A 19,217-nucleotide genomic window follows, 5' to 3' on the forward strand; every position below is an offset into this window, starting at 1 on the left:
CGGGGCAGGGCCGGGCTCCCCCTGGAGGAGGCTCTCAGGGGAGGGGCGGGGCTCCAGTGGAGGAGGCTCCCGGGGGCGGGGCCAGGCTCCCCCTGGAGGAGGCTCTTGGGGGCGGGGCCGGGCTCCCCCTGGAGGAGGCTCTCGGGGGCGGGGCCGGGCTCCCCCTGGAGGAGGCTCTCGGGGGCGGGGCCGGGCTCCAGTGGAGGAGGCTCTCGGGGGCGGGGCCGGGCTCCAGTGGAGGAGGCTCTCGGGGGCGGGGCCGGGCTCCAGTGGAGGAGGCTCTCCGGGGCGGGGCCGGGCTCCCAGTGGAGGAGGCTCTCTTCTCCTCCTGGCTTATGGGTGGCTGTTTATTAGAGCCAGCTGGCAGCCTGTGGTGCTCTCCTTTCCCCTCTCTTGGGGCAGACCCTGAAGAGGGAAGCCCCGCTCCGCCCCACCCCGCCGCCTGAGGCCTGGACTCCGCCCCTCGGTCCTCAGCCTCTCGGCACTGTGGTCAGCGCCAGCACCACCAACTTTTTCCTTCATCATCCCGCGCCCTCCGGCCCTTGGGACCGGCTCCATCTGTCTGTCTGTCCACCAGGATGGGGTCCCAGGTCTCCGTGGACGCGTCCGTGCACGTGGTCATCGTTGGAGGCGGCTTCGGGGGGATCGCGGCCGCCAGCCAGCTCCAGGCCTGGGGGGTCCCCTTCACGCTGTTGGACATGAGAGACTCCTTCCATCACAACGTGGCGGCGCTCCGGGCTTCCGTGGAGAGCGGTAGCTCCCTGCCCTCATTGGGGCATCCTCAGCCCGGGAGTCCCTCTCCAGCCACAACTGCCTCGGGGGTCGCGGTGTCCGTGTGGGGAGGGGCAGAGGCCATGAGGGGTGGAACCCACCCAATGGGGCCTCCTTCAGGATTTCCCCAGAGCCAGCCTGGCTGAAAGGATTAAACTAAAGAGACGTCCCTGCCCAAGGAAAGGGGATTCTTCTGTGCCCCCTGGTGGGGTAACCTTGAGTAGCCTCAGCTTCAGTTTCCTTATCTGTGAAATGGTTCCTTCTTTAGCTCCCCAGGCTGTAGGGAGGAGAGTCCTTTGTCAGCCCGGGCAGGGTGGGGGGAGCTCTGGAGGCCCCCTCCAAGGCCGGCTTGGTCCAGAGCAGCCCCAGGACCCTGGGGCTCACCGAATGTTTGCACCCCAGGATTTGCCAAGAAGACCTTCATCTCCTACACGAAGAGCTTCCAGGACAGCTTCCGGCAGGGCCTGGTAGAGGGGCTGGACCTGGACAAGCAGAGGGTACTGCTCCAGGGTGGGGAGGTAGGTGTCCCCCTGGGGGCCCAGGCAGTGAGTGGCAGAGGGGGAAACTGAGACTGGTGCTTCTGAGCATTAAGGGTTAGGGAGAATGTGTGCAAATGCCTGACATAGGGGCTCCTTCCCAGCACCCCATGTGGAGGGTCTAGCAAGGCATCCTTTATTCACCACACAGGGATGCAGCTTCTCACCATACAGCATGGGGACTCGGCCCAGAACTAGAGAGAAAGAGGGTAGGGGGGGTTTGGAGGGAGGGCTCAGGCTTCCTCACTGCCCCTCAGGCCCCACAGTGAACCCCTCACTGCCCTCAGCCCTCTGGTGCCTCTCTGCACCCAAGTGGGTCTGGGTTCCAGTGGAGGAGGGTCAGGCTCGCCGGGCCCCAAGAGCAGTCCAGGGTGTCCAGGACCCCTGGGCCTGTACCTGGCATGAATCACCCCTTCCTCCCCAGCTCTTGGGCCTGGGACATCTCCTGAACCTTGGCAGGTCTTGCCCACAAAGTGCCTCTAGCCCTTGGCTTTGGGGCAAACACTCAGGTGGTCCATGTGGGGAGGAAACAATTCCTATTCTGAGACCTGAGTTCCAGTCCAGCCTGAGACCCTTCCCAGTCCCTAACTAGCTTCTCTTTGACTCAGTATCCTGGGCTATAAAATGGGGGTGATGACACTCTGGACTGGTGGGGAGGCTCAGACGGAGACGAGAAGGGCACGATGTGGCGGACACTGCAGGACAAATGCTCACTGTGTCCCCTCCTCGCAGGCTCTGCCCTTCTCCCACCTCATCCTGGCCACTGGCAGCCGTGGCTCCTTCCCTGGGAAATTTAACCAGGTGGCCACCCTGCAGGAGGCCATCGAAGCTTATGAAGAGATGGTGAGGCAGGTGAGACGGCATGGGCCTGGGCACCTGGGGGGGAAGGTAAGCCTGGGGCGGGCGAGGGGTGGGGGTGGGGAGCACGAATTCTGGAGTTAATCCACAGGCATCTTATTTTATCTTATTTAGAAAAAAAACCCTTCTCTTCCATCTTAGCATCAATTTTAAGCAGCAATTCCAGGGCAGAAGAGGGGTTAAGGGCTAGGCAATGGGGTTTAAGTGACTTGCCCAGGGCCACATAGCCAGGTGTCAGAGGTCAGATTTGAACCCAGGACCTCCCCTCTCCAGGCCTGGCTCTCCATCCACCAAACCCTCTGTCCTCTGTCCATATCATTGTTATTATGAGTGGAAAGAACAAAGAGGTCACCACAAAAGGATGCTGAGGAGGAGCTGGGGAGGGTCAGCCCAGAGGTGAGAAGATTGAGGCCCAGTGTTTAGCTTCAGAAGCCAAACCAGAACTGAGAGGCCTTCTGGCTCCATCTGAGCAAAAATCTACCAACAATTAAAGCTGTTGGAGGGAAGAGTGGCCTGACGTTCAAGGCCCACTGCAGCTGGGACCCTGACCCTTTCCAAGCTGACTTGGTGCCACTCCTGTGTTCGACTCCTTTCACCCCCTTCCCCCTTCTCATTCCTTTCCTTTTGTACCCTGCACTTCGGAGCCAGCCAGAACCAAGGGGGACAGATATGGGACACTTGGGGCCAGAGGCTTCCAGAAGCCATTCGTGGCTATAGAGAATGAGAGCCAAATTGGAAAGGCTTTTAAAGGTGTCAAGTTAACATCATTACACAGATAATATTAATTATTCTTGTCGGGCTGTGACTCACAAGTTGCTACTTACCAGGCACAGCAATTGAGGATGTAATCTCTCTCTCTTTTTTCCCTCCTTCCTTTCCTCCCTTCCTCTTTTTCTCCCTCCCTTCCTCCCTCTCTTCCTTCCTTCCCTCCCTCCTTCCTTCTTTCCCTTCCTCTTTTCTTCCCTTCCTCCTTTCCTCCCTTCCTCCTTTTCTCCCTTCCTCCCTCCCTCCTTCCTCCCTTCTCCCTTCCTTTTCTCCTTTCTCTCCCTTCCTCCCTTCTTTCCTTTCTTCTTCACTCCCTCCTTCCCTCCCTCCCTCCCTCCATTCCTTCCTTCTTTCCTGCCTGCCTGCCTCCCTTTCTCCCTCCCTCGCTCCCTTCTTCCTTCTTTTCCTCCTTCTTCATCAGGTCCAGAATTCCCAGCACATTGTGGTGGTTGGAGGAGGCTCAGCTGGAGTAGAGATGGCTGCAGAAGTGAAAACCGATTACCCTGAGAAAAAGGTACCCCTGACCTTGGGGCCTTGGGGCAGGCGCATCCTCCCAGGGCATTTTGGACTTCCAGGAAGGCATTAGGGCATTGCCATGGGGAGGTCTTGTTGGGAAAACCCTTGGCAGAAGGTAGAGCCTCCAGGGTTGCAGGAATGCCAGCATGGCCAGATAGGGTCTGTGTGCCAATTTGGGCACAACTAGGCTTGTCCCAGGGCAAACAGAGTCATTGAAGCCTTGCTAGGCCTCAGTGGCTTCATCTGGCAAATGAGGGACTTTGGACTAGCTGATGTCTCTGAGTGATGTTATTGTCTCCCAGAAGCTCTAAAAATCTGGGCTCTCCCTGGGCTCCAGATCTTCCTTTTTCATTGGCTAAATTTCCCTCTTATATTTGTTACTCTTTTGTCTCTGATGCTGTGACTGATCGGGTCATCCTCACAAATTCTCCCAAGTAGGATTCAGACAGATTCACATTTCTGTAATAAACCAATCAACAGGCATTTTATTTTATTTTTTAAAAAACCTTTGCCTTCTGTCTTAGAATCAATACTAAGTATCAGTTCCAAGGCAGAAGAGTGGTAAGGGCCAGGCAATGGGGGGTAAGTGACTATAATGTAGGGGGGGCTGGCTACTGTGTAGGAGTAGTGTGGCGGATGGAATTAGGCCAGCCCCCAGGGCTCTAGGCTGGAGTAGAGAGTGATATATGCACCAGGGGTCCTGGACCCAAACTGGCTGAGAGATGGTTGAAGCTCACTCACTAGCAAAGTCTTGCCCCTTTAAACTCAGGATTCTCTTGCCCTGAGAAATGGAACTAATTCCTATTGGATAATGGGTGAGATCAAGCAGGAAGGAGGTTGCCCCTTCCTGGACCTAACTGCTTAATGAAGTTTGTCAACTGTAGCTTATAGAATGTTCAGTCAAGTGACGTTTACTTGGTCTTTGGCTAAGGTAAGGCAATGACTTCAAGATCTTTAAGCTTATAGGTCAAAGGGGTTTATTGATGATAAACTGAATTAGGTAAGAGGGTTTGGTTAGTGGGTAAGGAAAGCTAAGATCTTAAGATTAACTTCAGTTAACTACTCTAAGAAATACTGAAGGTCTTCTTATGGTACAGAAGAAAGGAATGCCTTGAGGGCAGACTTAACTCTGATAGCTTGGTAGCTGACCCAGGGCTCTGAAGCCCTGGGCCAGATGGTGATGTCTTGAGGATAGGAAAGACTCTTGTTTCTTAAGGGTTGTTGGGTTTGCCAAAGAGCTATTGGTTTTGGCTAGCAATGGTAGTTGTGCCTACCTGCCTAAGGAAATCTAAACCCAAACCACCCGGGGCCCAGTCCCCCGTTCCTCTTCCCTCTCCCAGAGTGCAGCCCAGAAGAAGAAGTGAAGTCAGGGGTCTGGGACCCTTCTTTTATACTCTCACCCTGGCACCCACCTTGGTCTCATGCCAGGTTCCGAGTTCTAAATGGGCAACTGCCAGCTTGCACCCATGAAAGCATGGTTGCAAGATTTTATGCACTACATGACTTGCCCAGGGTCACCCAGCTAGAAAGTATTTCTGAAGCCAAATTTGAACTCGGGACTCTCCCTTCTCTATTCCTGGCATTCAGTCCACTGAACCACCTCACTGCTTTCTTATTCATATCATTATTATTAGTGGAGAGAATGCTGAATTTTGAGTTAGGAATGCTCAGGTTTTCATTTTCCCCTTAGCAGATTGTGTGACCTTAGATAAAGTAATCACTTTATTCCATTGGTTCAGTCAGTTAAGCATTTTTAAAAGCATTTATGAGCAAGACTTTTTTTCTCCATTTAAAAAAATGGGAAATTAAACATCCAATAAAATGAGCAAATTTTCCATGGTACATCTTGGAAAAGATGAAGGGACTTTTGTCTGAATTTGTGGTTCTTTTTTTCTTTAAATCTTAAAATTTTTTTTCTATGGTTACAAGATTTGTATTCCCGCCCCTCTCCTGGAGCTGACAAGCAATTCCACTGGGTTATGTATTATTACTCAAAATTTATTTCCATGTTATTCATTTCTGTAATAGTCATATTTAAAACCCCAAACCCTCAATCCTATACCCATATAAACAAGTCATCAACCATATTTTCTTCTGTATTCCTGCTCCCACAGTTCTTTCTTTGGATGTGGAGAGCTTTTTTCCTCCTAAGTCCCTCAAGATTTATCCTGGGTCATTGCCTTGCTGTTAGTAGCAAAGTCAGTTACATTCGATTTTGCTACAGTGTATCAGTCTCTGTATACAATGTTCTCCTGGTTCTGCTCCTTTCACTCTGCATCAGTTCCTGGAGGTTCTTCCAGTTCACATGGAATTCCTCCAGTTCATCATTCCTTTCAGCACAATAGTGTTCTATCCCCATCAGATACCACAATTTGTTCAACCATTCCCGAATCGGACACCCCTTCATTTTCCAATTTTTTTGCCACCAAAAAAAGCACAGTTATAAATATTTTTGTACAAATCAGGTCCATCCCCATTTTTAAAAAAATATCTTTGGGATACAGATCTAGTAGTGGTATGGCTGGATCTAAGGGCAGGCATTCTTTTATACCTTTGGGCATAATTCCTAATTTCTTTCCAGAATGGTTGAATCCATTCACAACTTCACCAACAATGCATTAGTGTCCCAATTTTGCCACTCCTCTTCCAACATTTATTATTATCCTTTACAGTCATATTGGTCAATCTGCTGGGTGTGAGGTGGTACCTCAGAGTTGTTTTGATGTGCATTTCTCTAATCAGGAGGGATTTAGAACATTTTTTTCATATGATTATTGATAGTTTTGATTTTTTCATCTGAAAATTGCTTATTCATATCCCCTGATTGTATATCAATTGGGGAATCTGAATTCATGGTTCTTGGTTAATTCCAGCTTGTTTTTCTTTTAAAATAGGTATTTAATTTAACATCAATTGTTCAAAGCTGTCCTGTTTAACTATGACCCCTTCTGGCCTTCCTTATGTTCCTTTCTTCTTAGGGTGGTGATGGCAAACCTATGACATGTGTGTCAGCACTGATACCTGTAGCTATTTTCTTTCTTTTTTTTTTTTTTCCCTAAACCCTTAACTTCTGTGTATTGGCTCCTAGGTGGAAGAGTAGTAAGGGTGGGCCATGGGGGTCAAGTGACTTGCCCGGGGTCACACAGCTGGGAAGTGTCTGAGGTCAGATTTGAACCTAGGACCTCCCGTCTCTAGGCCTGGCTCTCAATCCACTGAGCTACCTAGCTGCCCCATCTATAGCTATTTTCAATGACACACGGCCACATACAGAGAAGTATACTGTAATAGGGAAATAGACTTTAAGAGTAGGAAATAGGCCACATGCTGAGGATGAAATCTTTGCTGTAGTGCAGTGTAGACACTCTGTGTGCTATAGATGACAATTCTACCTATATCACTTTACCTATTTTGGTTTATTAAATAGTTATATATTACAATGATACATTTTTGTTAAACTATAAATATCATGAAATTATGGTTTTTTTTCTCCAAGTGACACACTGCCCGAGTTATGCTTGGTTTTTTGGGGAATTTTGACACATAAAGCTCAAAAGGTTGCGCATCACTGGGTTAAGGGGAGAAGGGGATGGCCTTCCCTTCAAAGAAAAAGAAAAGAAAACCTTTATAACAACTCCTTCACATTGTCCACTTAACTCCTTCTGCATTCTGAATGCCTCTCTGCCTCTGGGCATCTCAATGATGAGGGTTCTGTAATAGGGAAAATTTAGATATTCTATAGATATATATTTAAGGTGTGGTCGGCAGGAATCAATCAGATCTAGGTTGATTCCATAATTAAAACAGACCCAAGTTAGGATGGGTTTTATGGTAGTTTATTTACAATTAGGAAGGTTGAAGGTTAGGAGAGAGAGAGAAAGAGAAACTCTGGTCCGGACCATTGGAGGTCAGGACCGAGTGAGAAATAAAAGATTAATTAAATTAGGCTACTAGCCACAAGGCCTTAGCAATTAGAGAGGCAAAGAAGCCTCCTTGAGGCAGAGACTGGAAACGCCAAGGTAGGCCCAAGGAAGTCAGCCTAACTTACCCACGTGACAGTTCAGAGGGGAAGCTGCCTGAGGTCTCAGCTGAGATCCTTCAGCACCAAGTTCAAAGCAGGAAGTTACCATCATATTTAAAGGACAGCAGCTTTCCTCACTTCCTGGAGGTCCACCTCTAGTTCAAGTGGACAAATGGCAGCCTCTACACTGATTTGCCTTGTTCTTGATTTGTTGCTTGTTTTCACGGGTGGGTAACTCATCTCCCCTCCCCCTAAGGGAGATGGGGATGACATTATCTCTGGTGGCTAGTTTTAGCTATGAATGGGGGTGAGCTAATTCCATTTACACAGTTCTTAGGTTTTGAAAACGGTTGGCCTTGTCATGGTGCTGTTATCATATAAATTGTTTTCCTGGTTCTGCTCAGCTCTCTGCCTCCGAGGTTCCCAGGTCTTCCCGGTTTCTCAGAATGGGTCCCTTTTCCCATTCTTTAAAATTTGAAGATGTTTTGTTTTCCCAGTGACGGTACTAGTCCATTTCAGCCTATGCTTTCCAGCCTCGGAGGATCCCAGCGGCTCCCTCCCTCCCCTCCCCCAGCCCGGAGACAGTAAGCCACGTGACCTGGGCCGCACACCTTCAAACTAAGCCGTAAATGGCGGCCTCCCTCAGGCTCCCCCAGTTCTTCCCCTGGAGGTGGGGAGCGTCCCCGTCCTGAGGCTCGGGGCGGTCCCCGCCAGAGCCGAGAGCAGCCAGAGAGCAGCCACGTTCTCCCAGCGGGCCTTGGGCCACTTCTTGGTGCCCGGCGCGTCCTTCCGCCCCCTGACCTCCTCCCCAGATGGGCCAGCTCTTGGCTTGTTTTTTCCGAGGTCACAAACAGAGCTCCATATCAGTCAGATTGAACGCGCCGGAGCTTTTCTTCCATCGCTCCGGTTGGGTCCGGGAGTTAGCTGGGTCCCTGGTGCATTGGGGGGGCTGCAGAGATATTCATCGATATTGATGGAGGGAAGCAGCGTGGACCGGCGGCTCCCGGACTTTGGCGGTTCTCCTGCGGGGCACCTCGGGGAGACCTCTTGGCTGAGGCGGCCCTTTGTCCCTTTTTGTCCGCAGGTTACTCTCGTTCACTCCCAAACCCCGCTGGCTGACCCAGAGCTCCTGCCCTGTGTTCGGCAGGAAGTGAAGAAGATTCTCCTGGAGAAGGGGGTGGAGCTCGTGTTGAGTAGGTGGCCCCTCCTCAGCTGCTTCTTCCTCTTGGCGCCCCCCCCCCCCCTTCTGCCTGGGAGCGAACTTCGTACCTATTCTAAGAGGGAGCCCTGGAGGCTTTGTTTTTCTTTTAAAGGGGGAAAGAGACTCCCCGGCCTCCAGCCCACGGGGGCGCAGCCGAGCGTCCCACGCATGGCATTTTCACGGCCAAAGGAGCCCCAAGAACGAGCCTGGGCCCACGGAGGGCCGCTGCCAGGAGGCTGCTTGGGGAAACGGGGAAAGGCCCAGGGTGGTAGCTGATTCCTAGCTGGGAATGTTGGGATGATACCAGCCGATGTCTGCCCGGGCACAGGCTGGCCACAGAGCAGTCCACCTCCCTCCCGAGGACCCCATGACTTTCCCCTCTGTGCCAGAGCTTCTGTAGCCTCCTTCAGGTGCAGGCCCAGAGCTGTGTGATGGTTCTGTTTGTTTTCTTAACCCTTCCCTTCTGTCCTAGAACTGGTATTGGTTCTAAGGTGGAAGAGGGTAAGGCCTAGGCAATGGGGGTTAGGTGACTTGCCCAGGGTCACACAGCTAGAAAGTATTTAAGGTCAGATTTGAACCTAAGACTTCCCATCTCTAGGCCTGGTGCTCTAGCCACTGGGCCACCTGGCTGCCCCCTCTTTCTAGTTTTAATTTCTTCCCTCCCTTCCTTCCTTCCTTCCTGCCTTCCTGCCTTCCTGCCTTCCATTCTTGTCCAGGGATATGAGCAATGACTGGAATTCGAGGTCCTGGGTTCAAATCCCACATCGTGGTGACATTTAGTACCTGTGTGACCTGAAGCACTCATTTAGAGGCTGTGGGTCTCAGTTTTCTTCCCCTGTAAAATGGGGAGGAGGAAGAACTAGATGGCTTCCGAGGTCCGGTCCAGCTCTTAGACCTCTGTCCCCCTGTTAATGTCTGTTCTGTCTCTGGTGCCAGATGAGCGAGTGAGCAACCTGGAGGAGCTGCCTCTCAATGAATATCATGACAGTATCCGAGTACAGACGGACAAGGGGACTCAGCTGGTGGCAAACCTGGTGATCCTCTGCACCGGGATAAAGATCAACTCCTCGGCGTACAGCAGCGCCCTGGGTGAGTGCAGGCCCGCCTGCCCCTCAGACACTGGCCCGCTGTGTGATCCTGGGCAAATCCCTTACCTGCTGCCTGCCTCTATTTCCCTATCTGTAAAATGGGAACGAGAGGAACCCCTGGCGCAGAAGAGAGGATTGCAAAGCGCTTCGTAAACCTTGAAGTGCTCTGGGCCTGCTAGCTGTCCTTGTCCTCATCCTTCTGAGTTGTGCTGACAATGTGGAACAAGCAGCCTGGGGGCAGTGGCTAAAGCCCGAGGATTCGTCAGAGGTCCGAGATTCACATCTTCCCTCTGACATTTATTAGTTGTGTAACCCTGGACAAGTCAGCCTGTTTGCCTCAGTTTCCTCATCTGTAAAACGATGAAGGGAATGGCCAAGCCCTCCAGTATCCCTGCCTAGAAAACCCCAATGAGATCACAAGCAGTGGGACATGACTGAAATTTGAATTTGGGAGAGGATGAAATAAATGGCGGCTCCCCCTTCCACCGGTGTGGAGGAGTTCTGGGCTTCCCCTGCATTCCTCGCCCTGCATTTCTCTCCTCTGCATTTCTGTTCTGTCTCCTGACTGCCTGGTGTCATCTGATCTTAGACTTCACACCTGATGGCCAGGGAACAAGCCACGGGCAGCCGGTCTGGGCTACAGTCCCTTGTGCTCCCATTAGGACCCAGACGTGGACTAGTGTGGCTAGAAGTTCTTCATGATCCGATTCCTCTCCTGTGATAATTAAAGGAGGCTCACTGGGGGATTCAGACATTTAGGTCATTCCTGACGGCTGCTGCAGGAGGAGGGAAGCTCCGAAGGGAGCCAGATTTGGCCAGGGGTCCATGGCGAGCCAAATGACAGCTCCCAGAGAATGCCCGACGTCCCCAGGAGGAAGCATCCAGTGTCTTTTGGAGCTGACCTTGAGGTGTCCTCGTTGGCAGAACGTGAGATTTAGAACTGGGAGAGAGCCTCAGAAATTGCCCGAGCGGGGGCTGAGAAGAGCAGCGTGAAGGCCACTAGTGTAACCTGTCCTTAAGCCGTAGTTGCCAACACATGGCCGCCCACCCCTGCTTGTAGACCTCCACATGTGGGCACCATTCTTCTGCTGTGGGGCAGCTCTCATGCCTTCCTCCCTTTTTCTCCTTTGGAGCCCCTAAGCTAATGCTAGAAGGCAGGGACCACTGCTGGGTCCAGTCCCGTTGCTGATGCAGTCTGTGGGGTCTGGGGCCTCAGAACGTCTGGGCTTCAGGGATCTGCCATCCTCGTTTTTCTTATAGCTTAACAGAAGTGGATAATTGCTTGAGGTATTGAGAGGTTCAGTGACTTATCCTGTTCAGGCTGGCATTTTTTTGAGGCAGGACTTGAACTCATGTCGTCTTGACTCTTAACTTATTCTCAACTCTTGATAACATCCTCCCGAGGATCTCCTACCGAGCTAGCTTGGCTGTCGTTGCATTTGGGGCTGATGCTGCATCTCGTATCCAAGAGTTATCCTTCATTCTAGCCTAACTCCTTCCCTCCAGTGGTCTTCCATGCTGCTCTGGCTGTAATGTGTGCCTTTGCCTACATCTTGTCACTGCCGATGGGCTGCAACCTGCTCACACTCTCCATTGCCCTTTGGGCGTCCTGTACCATAGAATGGAATTTTGTTCAAGGAGAAGCCTGGGGTCATTGAAAGTAATAGATGCCCCAAATGACAAGTCATCCCTCATTTTTCCTTTTGGACGAATGAAGTTTATTGACCTAAAGTAGTAGGTCAGTAGTATATATATATTAGCCCAGGTCTATAAAATGTTCCTTTTAAGCTTAAATCACAGTCTGGAAACAGTCATTCTTCATCCACTTGGTTTTTCTTCCATGGATATTAGGGTGAACTCCCTAAGTAGTTGGGGATCTCATTTAGAAGGCTCTGTAGTATTCTGGGGCGAGGTGCAGCCGGCAGAACAGTATATCTGGAGGACTTCTCCACCTGTAACAAATCCCTCTTTCATTTCCTTCTAACTGTGATGACCCTGGCTGCTATGACCCATATCTCCCTGTTTTATATCTCATTTGATATTAATCATCAGGGGATCACCAAACCAAGTTATCATTTTTGCTGTCTATCAGGATTTCTTGTGTGGTCTTAAAATATACATAGAATGAGACTTGAAGACTGTTTTGTTCTGTGATAGCAGATACTTGAACCTTTTCTTTATTATTATTATTTTTTTAATGAAGATCCTCTCTCTCCCTCTCCCTCTCTCTCCCTCCCTCCCTCCCTCCTTCTTTCTGCCTCTGGTTGAGAAATTTAAAAAATGAGACCCCTTTTTCAAAAAAGTATAGTCAAGCGGAAAAAAAAACCCCAACAAACACCTCTCATTGGCCATGCACAAAACCAAATTCTGTCTTAATCTACACTGAGTTCATCAGTTCTATTTCAAGAGGGAGGACAGCATATTTCATTATGATTCAACTGGAATTGGGGTTGGTTCTTGTGATCAAAGTTTGCCTTTATAATATTGTTACTCTACAGATTGTCCTCCTGGTTCTGCTCACTTCACTTGGCATCAGTTCCTACAAGTCTTCCCAGGATTCTCTGAAACTATCCTCTTGATCATTTTTTAAAGCACCAGAGTATTTCAACTCATTCAGCCATCATCCGGCTGATGGGTGTTCCCTTAATTTCCCGTTCTTTGCCACCCCAGAAAGAGTCGCCATATATACATACATACATATACATATAGATAATACACACATATATAATACACACACACACACACATATATATATATATATATATATACACACACACACACACACACCTACCCCTACCCACATATGGATCTTCTTCTTCTTGGGCCAGATCCAGGCCATAATTTGCCCATCACTGCCTTAAGCAGTTCCCTAATCACTAGGCCTCCACATCCAGATATAGTGATTAGGGAATTGCTGAAGGCAGTGATGGGCAAACTATGGCCTGGCCCTCGGGAAATAGTTTGCCCATCAGTGCTCATTGTGTATCACTGGGCCTGACTAAGCCCAGTTTACTAATGCTTATTTCTTAGTTAATAAACAATAAGTTCAGGAAGGTCTTACATATTTTCTACCTTTTAAGTCAACTGCATGACTGATAAGGAATATTGTTGGGGCGAGCCTGCCTGTTTCATTATTCTCATGTTATCATCAAGGATCTCCTTGATATGATTATTCTCATGAAGATTTTGTAGGAATTGTAGGGCACTTGGAGAACTAAAGATATCAATCTGTGAGTTCATTTTGGAAGATATTAGGAGTGGTAGGGATTTTTCCAAGTTGTTTGATACCTTTCATTCCACCCCCCCCCCCATATATATTTTGAGAATTGATTCCTTAACACCCTAGAAATCTTTGGGAGGCTTCTTTGTAGGCTTGATCTGCTCCAGCCTTCCTGCCTTTGTTCTTTGGGAGGCTTTTACTTCCCCATGTGGTATAATGGGGTCTGGGATCTTAGAGCCCAGTGGTCGTATTTTCATTAATGAGAGGAAAAAGCTAGAGAAATGATGAACCTTTCCTGTTTTTGACTGTGGCCCTTGCCCTGCTTCCACCATGAACTACTTGGGATCATCTGGATTGATGTGGTCTGATTCCAAGCTTGACCACTCAGACTCTTCGACTATTCTCTGCTGTAAGATTTTGCAAAATAGGTTTACAGACTAAATTGGTATTTTCTTTGGCTCCTGTAGCTCTTGCATGATTCTCAGGGAATTATTTTTCAGTTCCACTTCTCTGGAAATGGTGATAATCTGAGTCAGTGAGTCCCTTGCTTTTCTTGCTATTAAAAAAGGTCAAGATGGAATTGTTTTGCTTGTTCATTCTTTTTAGACTTATAGGATTATATATATAAATACATATGTTTATACAAACATATTGTGTATGTATAAGAATCTATGTAGGCTGATATGATTATACATATAAAATATGTATTATATATTTATACAAATATTTAAATATAAATTTAGGCTCACAGAATTATACTTACACATAAAATATATATTTATGTAAATATGCATGTATAAACATATATTTATATATATTTAGGCTCATAGGATTACATAAACATGTAAATATATTTGCACAAAATATTGTGTGTGTATATATATATATATATATAATGTTTCTATTTAGGGTCATTGGATTCTATATGTAAATAGATTTGTACAGATATATTGTGTATATATATATAAATGTATATTTCTATATATATTTAGGCTCATATGAGTACACATTTATAAAAATATATTACAAATATATTGACTATATATAAATGTGTGTATATATACGTATGTGTTTATATATGTGTGTGTATATAGGCTCATAGGATTATCTATCCATCCATCCATCCATCTATCTATCTATCTATCTATCTATCTATCTATCTATCTGTCTGTCTGTCTGTCTGTCTCTCTATCTGAAAGAAATGTTAGAAGCCATTTAGTCCAGGATTCTTCTAGATAAGATTGGCTTAGAGCAGAGGTCGGCAACCTTTTTGGCCGTGAGAGCCATAAATGCCACATTTTTTAAAATGTAATTTCGTGAGAGCCATACAGTGCTCACAGTGCCGCTCCTGTAACAGCGCCTGAAAAAAAAAATTGACTTTATGGCTCCTGCAGAAAGAGCCATATGTTGCTGACCCCTGGCTTAGAGGTTGTAACTTGCCCAAGGTATTATGTGTCAGAGGTGAGATTTGAACTCAGGGCCTATAACACCAAAGTCAGTGTTTTTATTTTTACTCCTGTACCATACTACCTCTCTTTTTATTTTTATCTTTCCAATTTGCTAGTGTGAATATTGTGCTGACAGCTGTCAATGATTAGATGTCAGAAAACAACAGATTTGGAAATGAACTGCACACTGGTAACAAGTCATTTCCTGTCAAGATTTAGTCAATTTAATTCTTTCCTTTCTGCTTTTTTTTTTAAAGAAAGTATTATTGAGGAGAGTGGCTAGGTGGTTCAGTGGATCAAGAGCCAGGCCTGGAGATGGAGGTCCTGGGTTCAAATTTGGCCTCTTACACTTTCTAGCTGTGTGATCCTGGGCAAGTCAATGAACCTCATTTGCCTAGCCCTTGTCCTTCTGTCTTAGAGTTGTCACTAAGACAGAATATAATTTTTTGGGGGGAAAATGGTCATTAGGTTCTGGATAGTCTATGAGCCTTTTGTCTTTTTGGTTTCTTGATTCTGAATCCTACTTTCTGCCTTTTTTCACTGCCTTCCCCTAATCTTCATTTTTGCAGCAACATTGTAGGATATTAAAATATATCTCAATGTAACTTGGAGGGTATTATTGGACATTAATGCAGCCTAAGATAACAATTTGGGGTACCATGTCACATTGTTGACTCTCACTATACCCCCCAAAGAAGCTTGTAATCTACTGGCAAAAAGTGAGGCTTTGAGAGAGTTTGGTCATCCCCAGATCCCTCAGATTCTACATCCTGCTCTCCTCACTCTCCTGTAGTCTGTGTTGTTTTGGGGGGTTCCCTTCTAAGCATGGCCGATGTTCTTACAAATCTCCCAATAAGATATCCAAAAGCAAACTGGGAAACTGACTAAAGAAATTGTGTGATAATGCTGATGCTGATGGTGCTGATGTGATGGAGGTGGTGAAGGTGATGATGATGATGATGGTGACCAGGGTGATGGTACTGATGGTGGTGATGGTGTGTAAATGGAATTAGCTCATCCTCATTAATTGTTAGACATCAGAAATAATGTCACCCCACCCAACTTAGTGGGGAGGGGAGATCAGTTACCCACACATGGCAATAAGTAACAATTCAAGAACAAGGGACTGCCCTTTGGGCAGTCCAAAACAGTGTTGAGGCTGCTATTTGTCCACTTGAAATTGAAGGTGGATGTAGGAAGTGATGGAAGCTGCTATCTCTTAAATATGATGGTAACTTCCTGTGGAGGCAGTTGGCGCTTTGAACTTGGTGTTGAAGGATCTCGGCTGAGACCTCAGACTGCTTCCTTCTGAATTGTCACGTGGGTAAGTTAGGCTGACCTCCTTTCTCCTCCCTTGGCATTTCTGGAGGTTCTACCCTCAAGGAGGCCTCTCTTGTCTCTCTAATTGTAAAAGGCCTTGTGGCTAATAGCCTTATTTAATTAACCTCTGTGCTCCTCTAATTTCTCATCCGGTCTGGACCTCTGGTCTGGGCCAGAGTCTCTCTCTCTCTTTATTTCCCTACTTTCAACCTTCCTAATTGTAAATAAACTTCCATAAAAGCCATCCTGACTTGGGTCTATTTTAAATTTGGAATCAGCTAATCAGATTCCTGGCGACCATACCTTAAATATCTAGTTTCCCCTGTTACAGTTGGGACCATGGTGATGGTGCTGATGGTGGTGATGGTGCTGATGGTGGTGATGGTGACCATGGTGATGGTGCTGATGGTGGTGATGGTGACCATGGTGATGGTGCTGATGGTGCTGATGGTGGCCATAGTGATGGTGCTGATGGTAGTGATGATGACCATGGTGAAGGTGGTGATGGTGCTGATGGTGCTGATGGTGGCCATGGTGATGGTGCTGATGGTGGTGATGGTGACCATGGTGAAGGTGGTGATGGTGCTGATGGTGCTGATGATGCTGATGGTGGCCATAGTGATGGTGCTGATGGTAGTGATGGTGACCATGGTGAAGGTGGTGATGGTGACCATGGTGATGGTGCTGATGGTGCTGATGGTGGCCATAGTGATGGTGGTGATGGTGCTGATGGTGGTGATAGTGACCATGGTGATGGTGCTGATGGTGGTGATGGTGGCCAAAGTGATGGTGCTGCTGGTGGTGATGGTGATGGTGGTGATGATGACCATGGTGAGGGTGGTGAGGGTGCTGCTGGTGGTGATGGTGCTGATGGTGCTGATGATGCTAATGGCTGTGGTGATGGTGATGGTGGCGATGACAATACCCAGTGTAGAAGCTTCTATTTCTGAAGTGCTTTTCTCATGACAGTTCTGCAACAGAGGTAGGACAAGGGACATTGTGGATGAGGGAACTGAAGGTCCAGATGAAGGAAGGAACTTGTCCAGGGATATACACCTCAGGTCTTGTGATTCCATCCAGTATTTACCTTTACTCCGATGTACACATTTATTTTATTTTATTTTTTATTATTTTATTTTATTTTATTTTATTTTATTCATTTTTAAGCCCTTCCCTTCCATCTTAGAATCAATTGTGTCTTGGTTCTAAGGCAGAAGAATGGTACAGGCTGGGCAAGGGGAGTTAAATGACTTGCCTAGGGTCACACAGCTAGGAAGCATCTGAGGCTAGATTTGAACCCAGGACTTCCCATCTCTGTGGCAAGTCTTACAGTGGTTTGGGTTCAGAGGAAGAGATGTTGGTTTTGTCAAACAGGCGATAAGATGGCCGGCGACGGTTCCTTGATGGTGAACGAGCACCTGCAGGTCCAGGGCTTCCATAACATCTACGCCATTGGGGACTGCGCCCATGTGAAGGAGCCCAAGATGGCGTACCACGCAGGCCTCCATGCCAACGTTGCCGTGACCAACATCGTCAACAGCATGCAACAGAAGCCGCTCAAGGCCTACACGCCAGGTAAAGGGGCGCCAGGTCAGCCCGAGATGGCCTTTCTCAGACCGTTTGGTCAGACGTGGCAGTGAGGGAATTGATCATAAAAGCAATTAAGGGGCCAGCGAGGGGGCTCAGTGGATTGAGAGCCGGGCCCAGAGCGGGAGGTCCTGAGTTCCAATGTGGCCTCAGATACTTCCTAGCGGGGTGACCCTGGGCGAGTCACTTAACCCCCCTTGCCTCGCCCTTACTGTCCTTCTGCCTTCACTGATTCTAAGCGGGAAGGTGAGGGTGTAAGGAAAACAGTAAAAGCAACGAAACAAACCAGGATTGCTTTTGGACTCTCCTCCCGGGGGGCCCTTTGCGGAGCCGGCTGCCTTTCCCCGAGGCCGGGCTGGCCTAGATGGCCGCTCGGGGTGCTCTGGATGTCCCCCGTCTCTCTCCCAGGCGCCCTGACCTTTCTGCTGTCCATGGGGAGGAACGACGGCGTGGGCCAGATCAGCGGCTTCTACGTCGGGCGGCTCATGGTCAGGTTGGCCAAGAGCCGAGACCTGTTTGTGTCCTCGAGCTGGAAGACGATGAGGCAGGCGGCCCCCTCGTAGCGAGTGCGGGACGGGCAAAAGGTAACGGAGCCTCCCGAGCGGGGACTTTCTTTGAGAAAAGGATGGTGAAGGCCGGGCCGCGGGCCGGAGAGCCTCGAGGACTGCCCTGGCACACGGGGGCAGCACGAGGGGCCTCCCACACCATCCCCTGACCAGATGACCAGGGACAGAAAAGGGTGCAAGCCTCGAGGCTCGCTCTGGCCCTTCTCCCGTCACTTGGGCGGGAAAGGAGGAACAGAAGGCCGGAGTTTTGGTGGGGCTGGAGACCCCGTAGGCCCTCCGGTCTGGGCCTCTCCCGGGATAGCGGGGCGCTGCGGAGCCGGGGAGGGACGGGTCTGGCCCAGCAGCGGCTGCACCGCTGGGATCCCGACGCGGGTTCTGACTCCTCGTTCAGGAGCTTTTTTCTAAACCCTGAGCTTCCTTCCTGGAATCAGCCTGAGTATCTGTTCCAAGACAGAAGAGTGCTAGGGGCTGGGCAGTGAGGGATAAGGGACTTGTCCAGGGTCACACAGCTAAGAAGCATGAGGCCAGATTGGAACCCAGGACCTCTCATCTCTAGGCCTGGCTCTCTATCCACTGAGCCACCCTCTGCCCCCACCCTATGGCTTTTTATTGCTTTGCCTCCCTTTGGTGGGAAATGAGTGTAAGAGGGTGTGTAGATGAGTGGGTTCAGCCTCCGTCTCCCCTTCTGTGGCAGATGCCATGCTGGGCATTCTTGGGGGGCACCCGGCAGGGGCTCGGACGTGGCACTGTCTAGCGGCTGGACTTTGTCCCTCCCTTTCCATTAGTGCTTGACAAGCCTCCAGCTGAGTGCAGGGAGGACACTGTGCAAGTCCCTCCCCCAGTTCCTTTCTTGTCTTGTCTGACCCATGTTAGGTGGGCAGAATTATGGGGGCCAAAGTCTAACAGAGGGGGCTCTCTTAGTGCTCAGGTAGCTGGGGAGACCCAGCCAGAGAAGTGCCCCCTTTGTTGCACTGATGCATCATTGCTGGGACTTAATGCTGACTTTATTACTGGGGGGTCTCTTTTTCCCTCCCCGTGCCTCCTCACCCTGGGAGGGGTCTCTCTTTTTTCTCCCTGGGCCTCCTTACACTGGGGGGGTCTCTTTTTTCTCCCCGTGCCTCCTTACACTGGGGGGGGGTCTCTTTTTTCTCCCCGTGCCTCCTTACACTGGGGAGTCTCTTTTTTTCTCCCTGGGCCTCCTTATACTAGGGGGGGGTCTCTTTTTTCTCCCTGGGCCTCCTTACACTAGGGAGTCTCTTTTTTCTCCCTGTGCCTCCTTACACTGGGGGGGGGTTCTCTTTTTTCTCCCTTCCTGTGCCTCCC

General features: G+C 49.1%; 1 protein-coding gene across 1 annotated transcript in view; it reads left to right on the forward strand.

Moving 5' to 3' along the window:
- Positions 1-19,217, forward strand: part of AIFM2 (apoptosis inducing factor mitochondria associated 2) — a 41,862-nt gene that overhangs the window by 21,086 nt on the left and 1,559 nt on the right. Inside the window, exons 2-9 of the mRNA XM_044659174.1 lie at positions 578-753; positions 1,174-1,289; positions 2,040-2,159; positions 3,352-3,444; positions 8,549-8,657; positions 9,602-9,754; positions 17,116-17,316; positions 17,737-17,912. Coding sequence (XP_044515109.1) covers positions 579-753; positions 1,174-1,289; positions 2,040-2,159; positions 3,352-3,444; positions 8,549-8,657; positions 9,602-9,754; positions 17,116-17,316; positions 17,737-17,891 — 1,122 coding nt within the window. The 5' untranslated portion in view covers position 578 and the 3' untranslated portion in view covers positions 17,892-17,912. The remainder of the gene's footprint in view (positions 1-577; positions 754-1,173; positions 1,290-2,039; positions 2,160-3,351; positions 3,445-8,548; positions 8,658-9,601; positions 9,755-17,115; positions 17,317-17,736; positions 17,913-19,217) is intronic.

The sequence above is a fragment of the Gracilinanus agilis genome, chromosome 2 (assembly GCF_016433145.1).
Source record: "Gracilinanus agilis isolate LMUSP501 chromosome 2, AgileGrace, whole genome shotgun sequence".
NCBI classification, from domain to species: Eukaryota; Metazoa; Chordata; class Mammalia; order Didelphimorphia; family Didelphidae; genus Gracilinanus; species Gracilinanus agilis.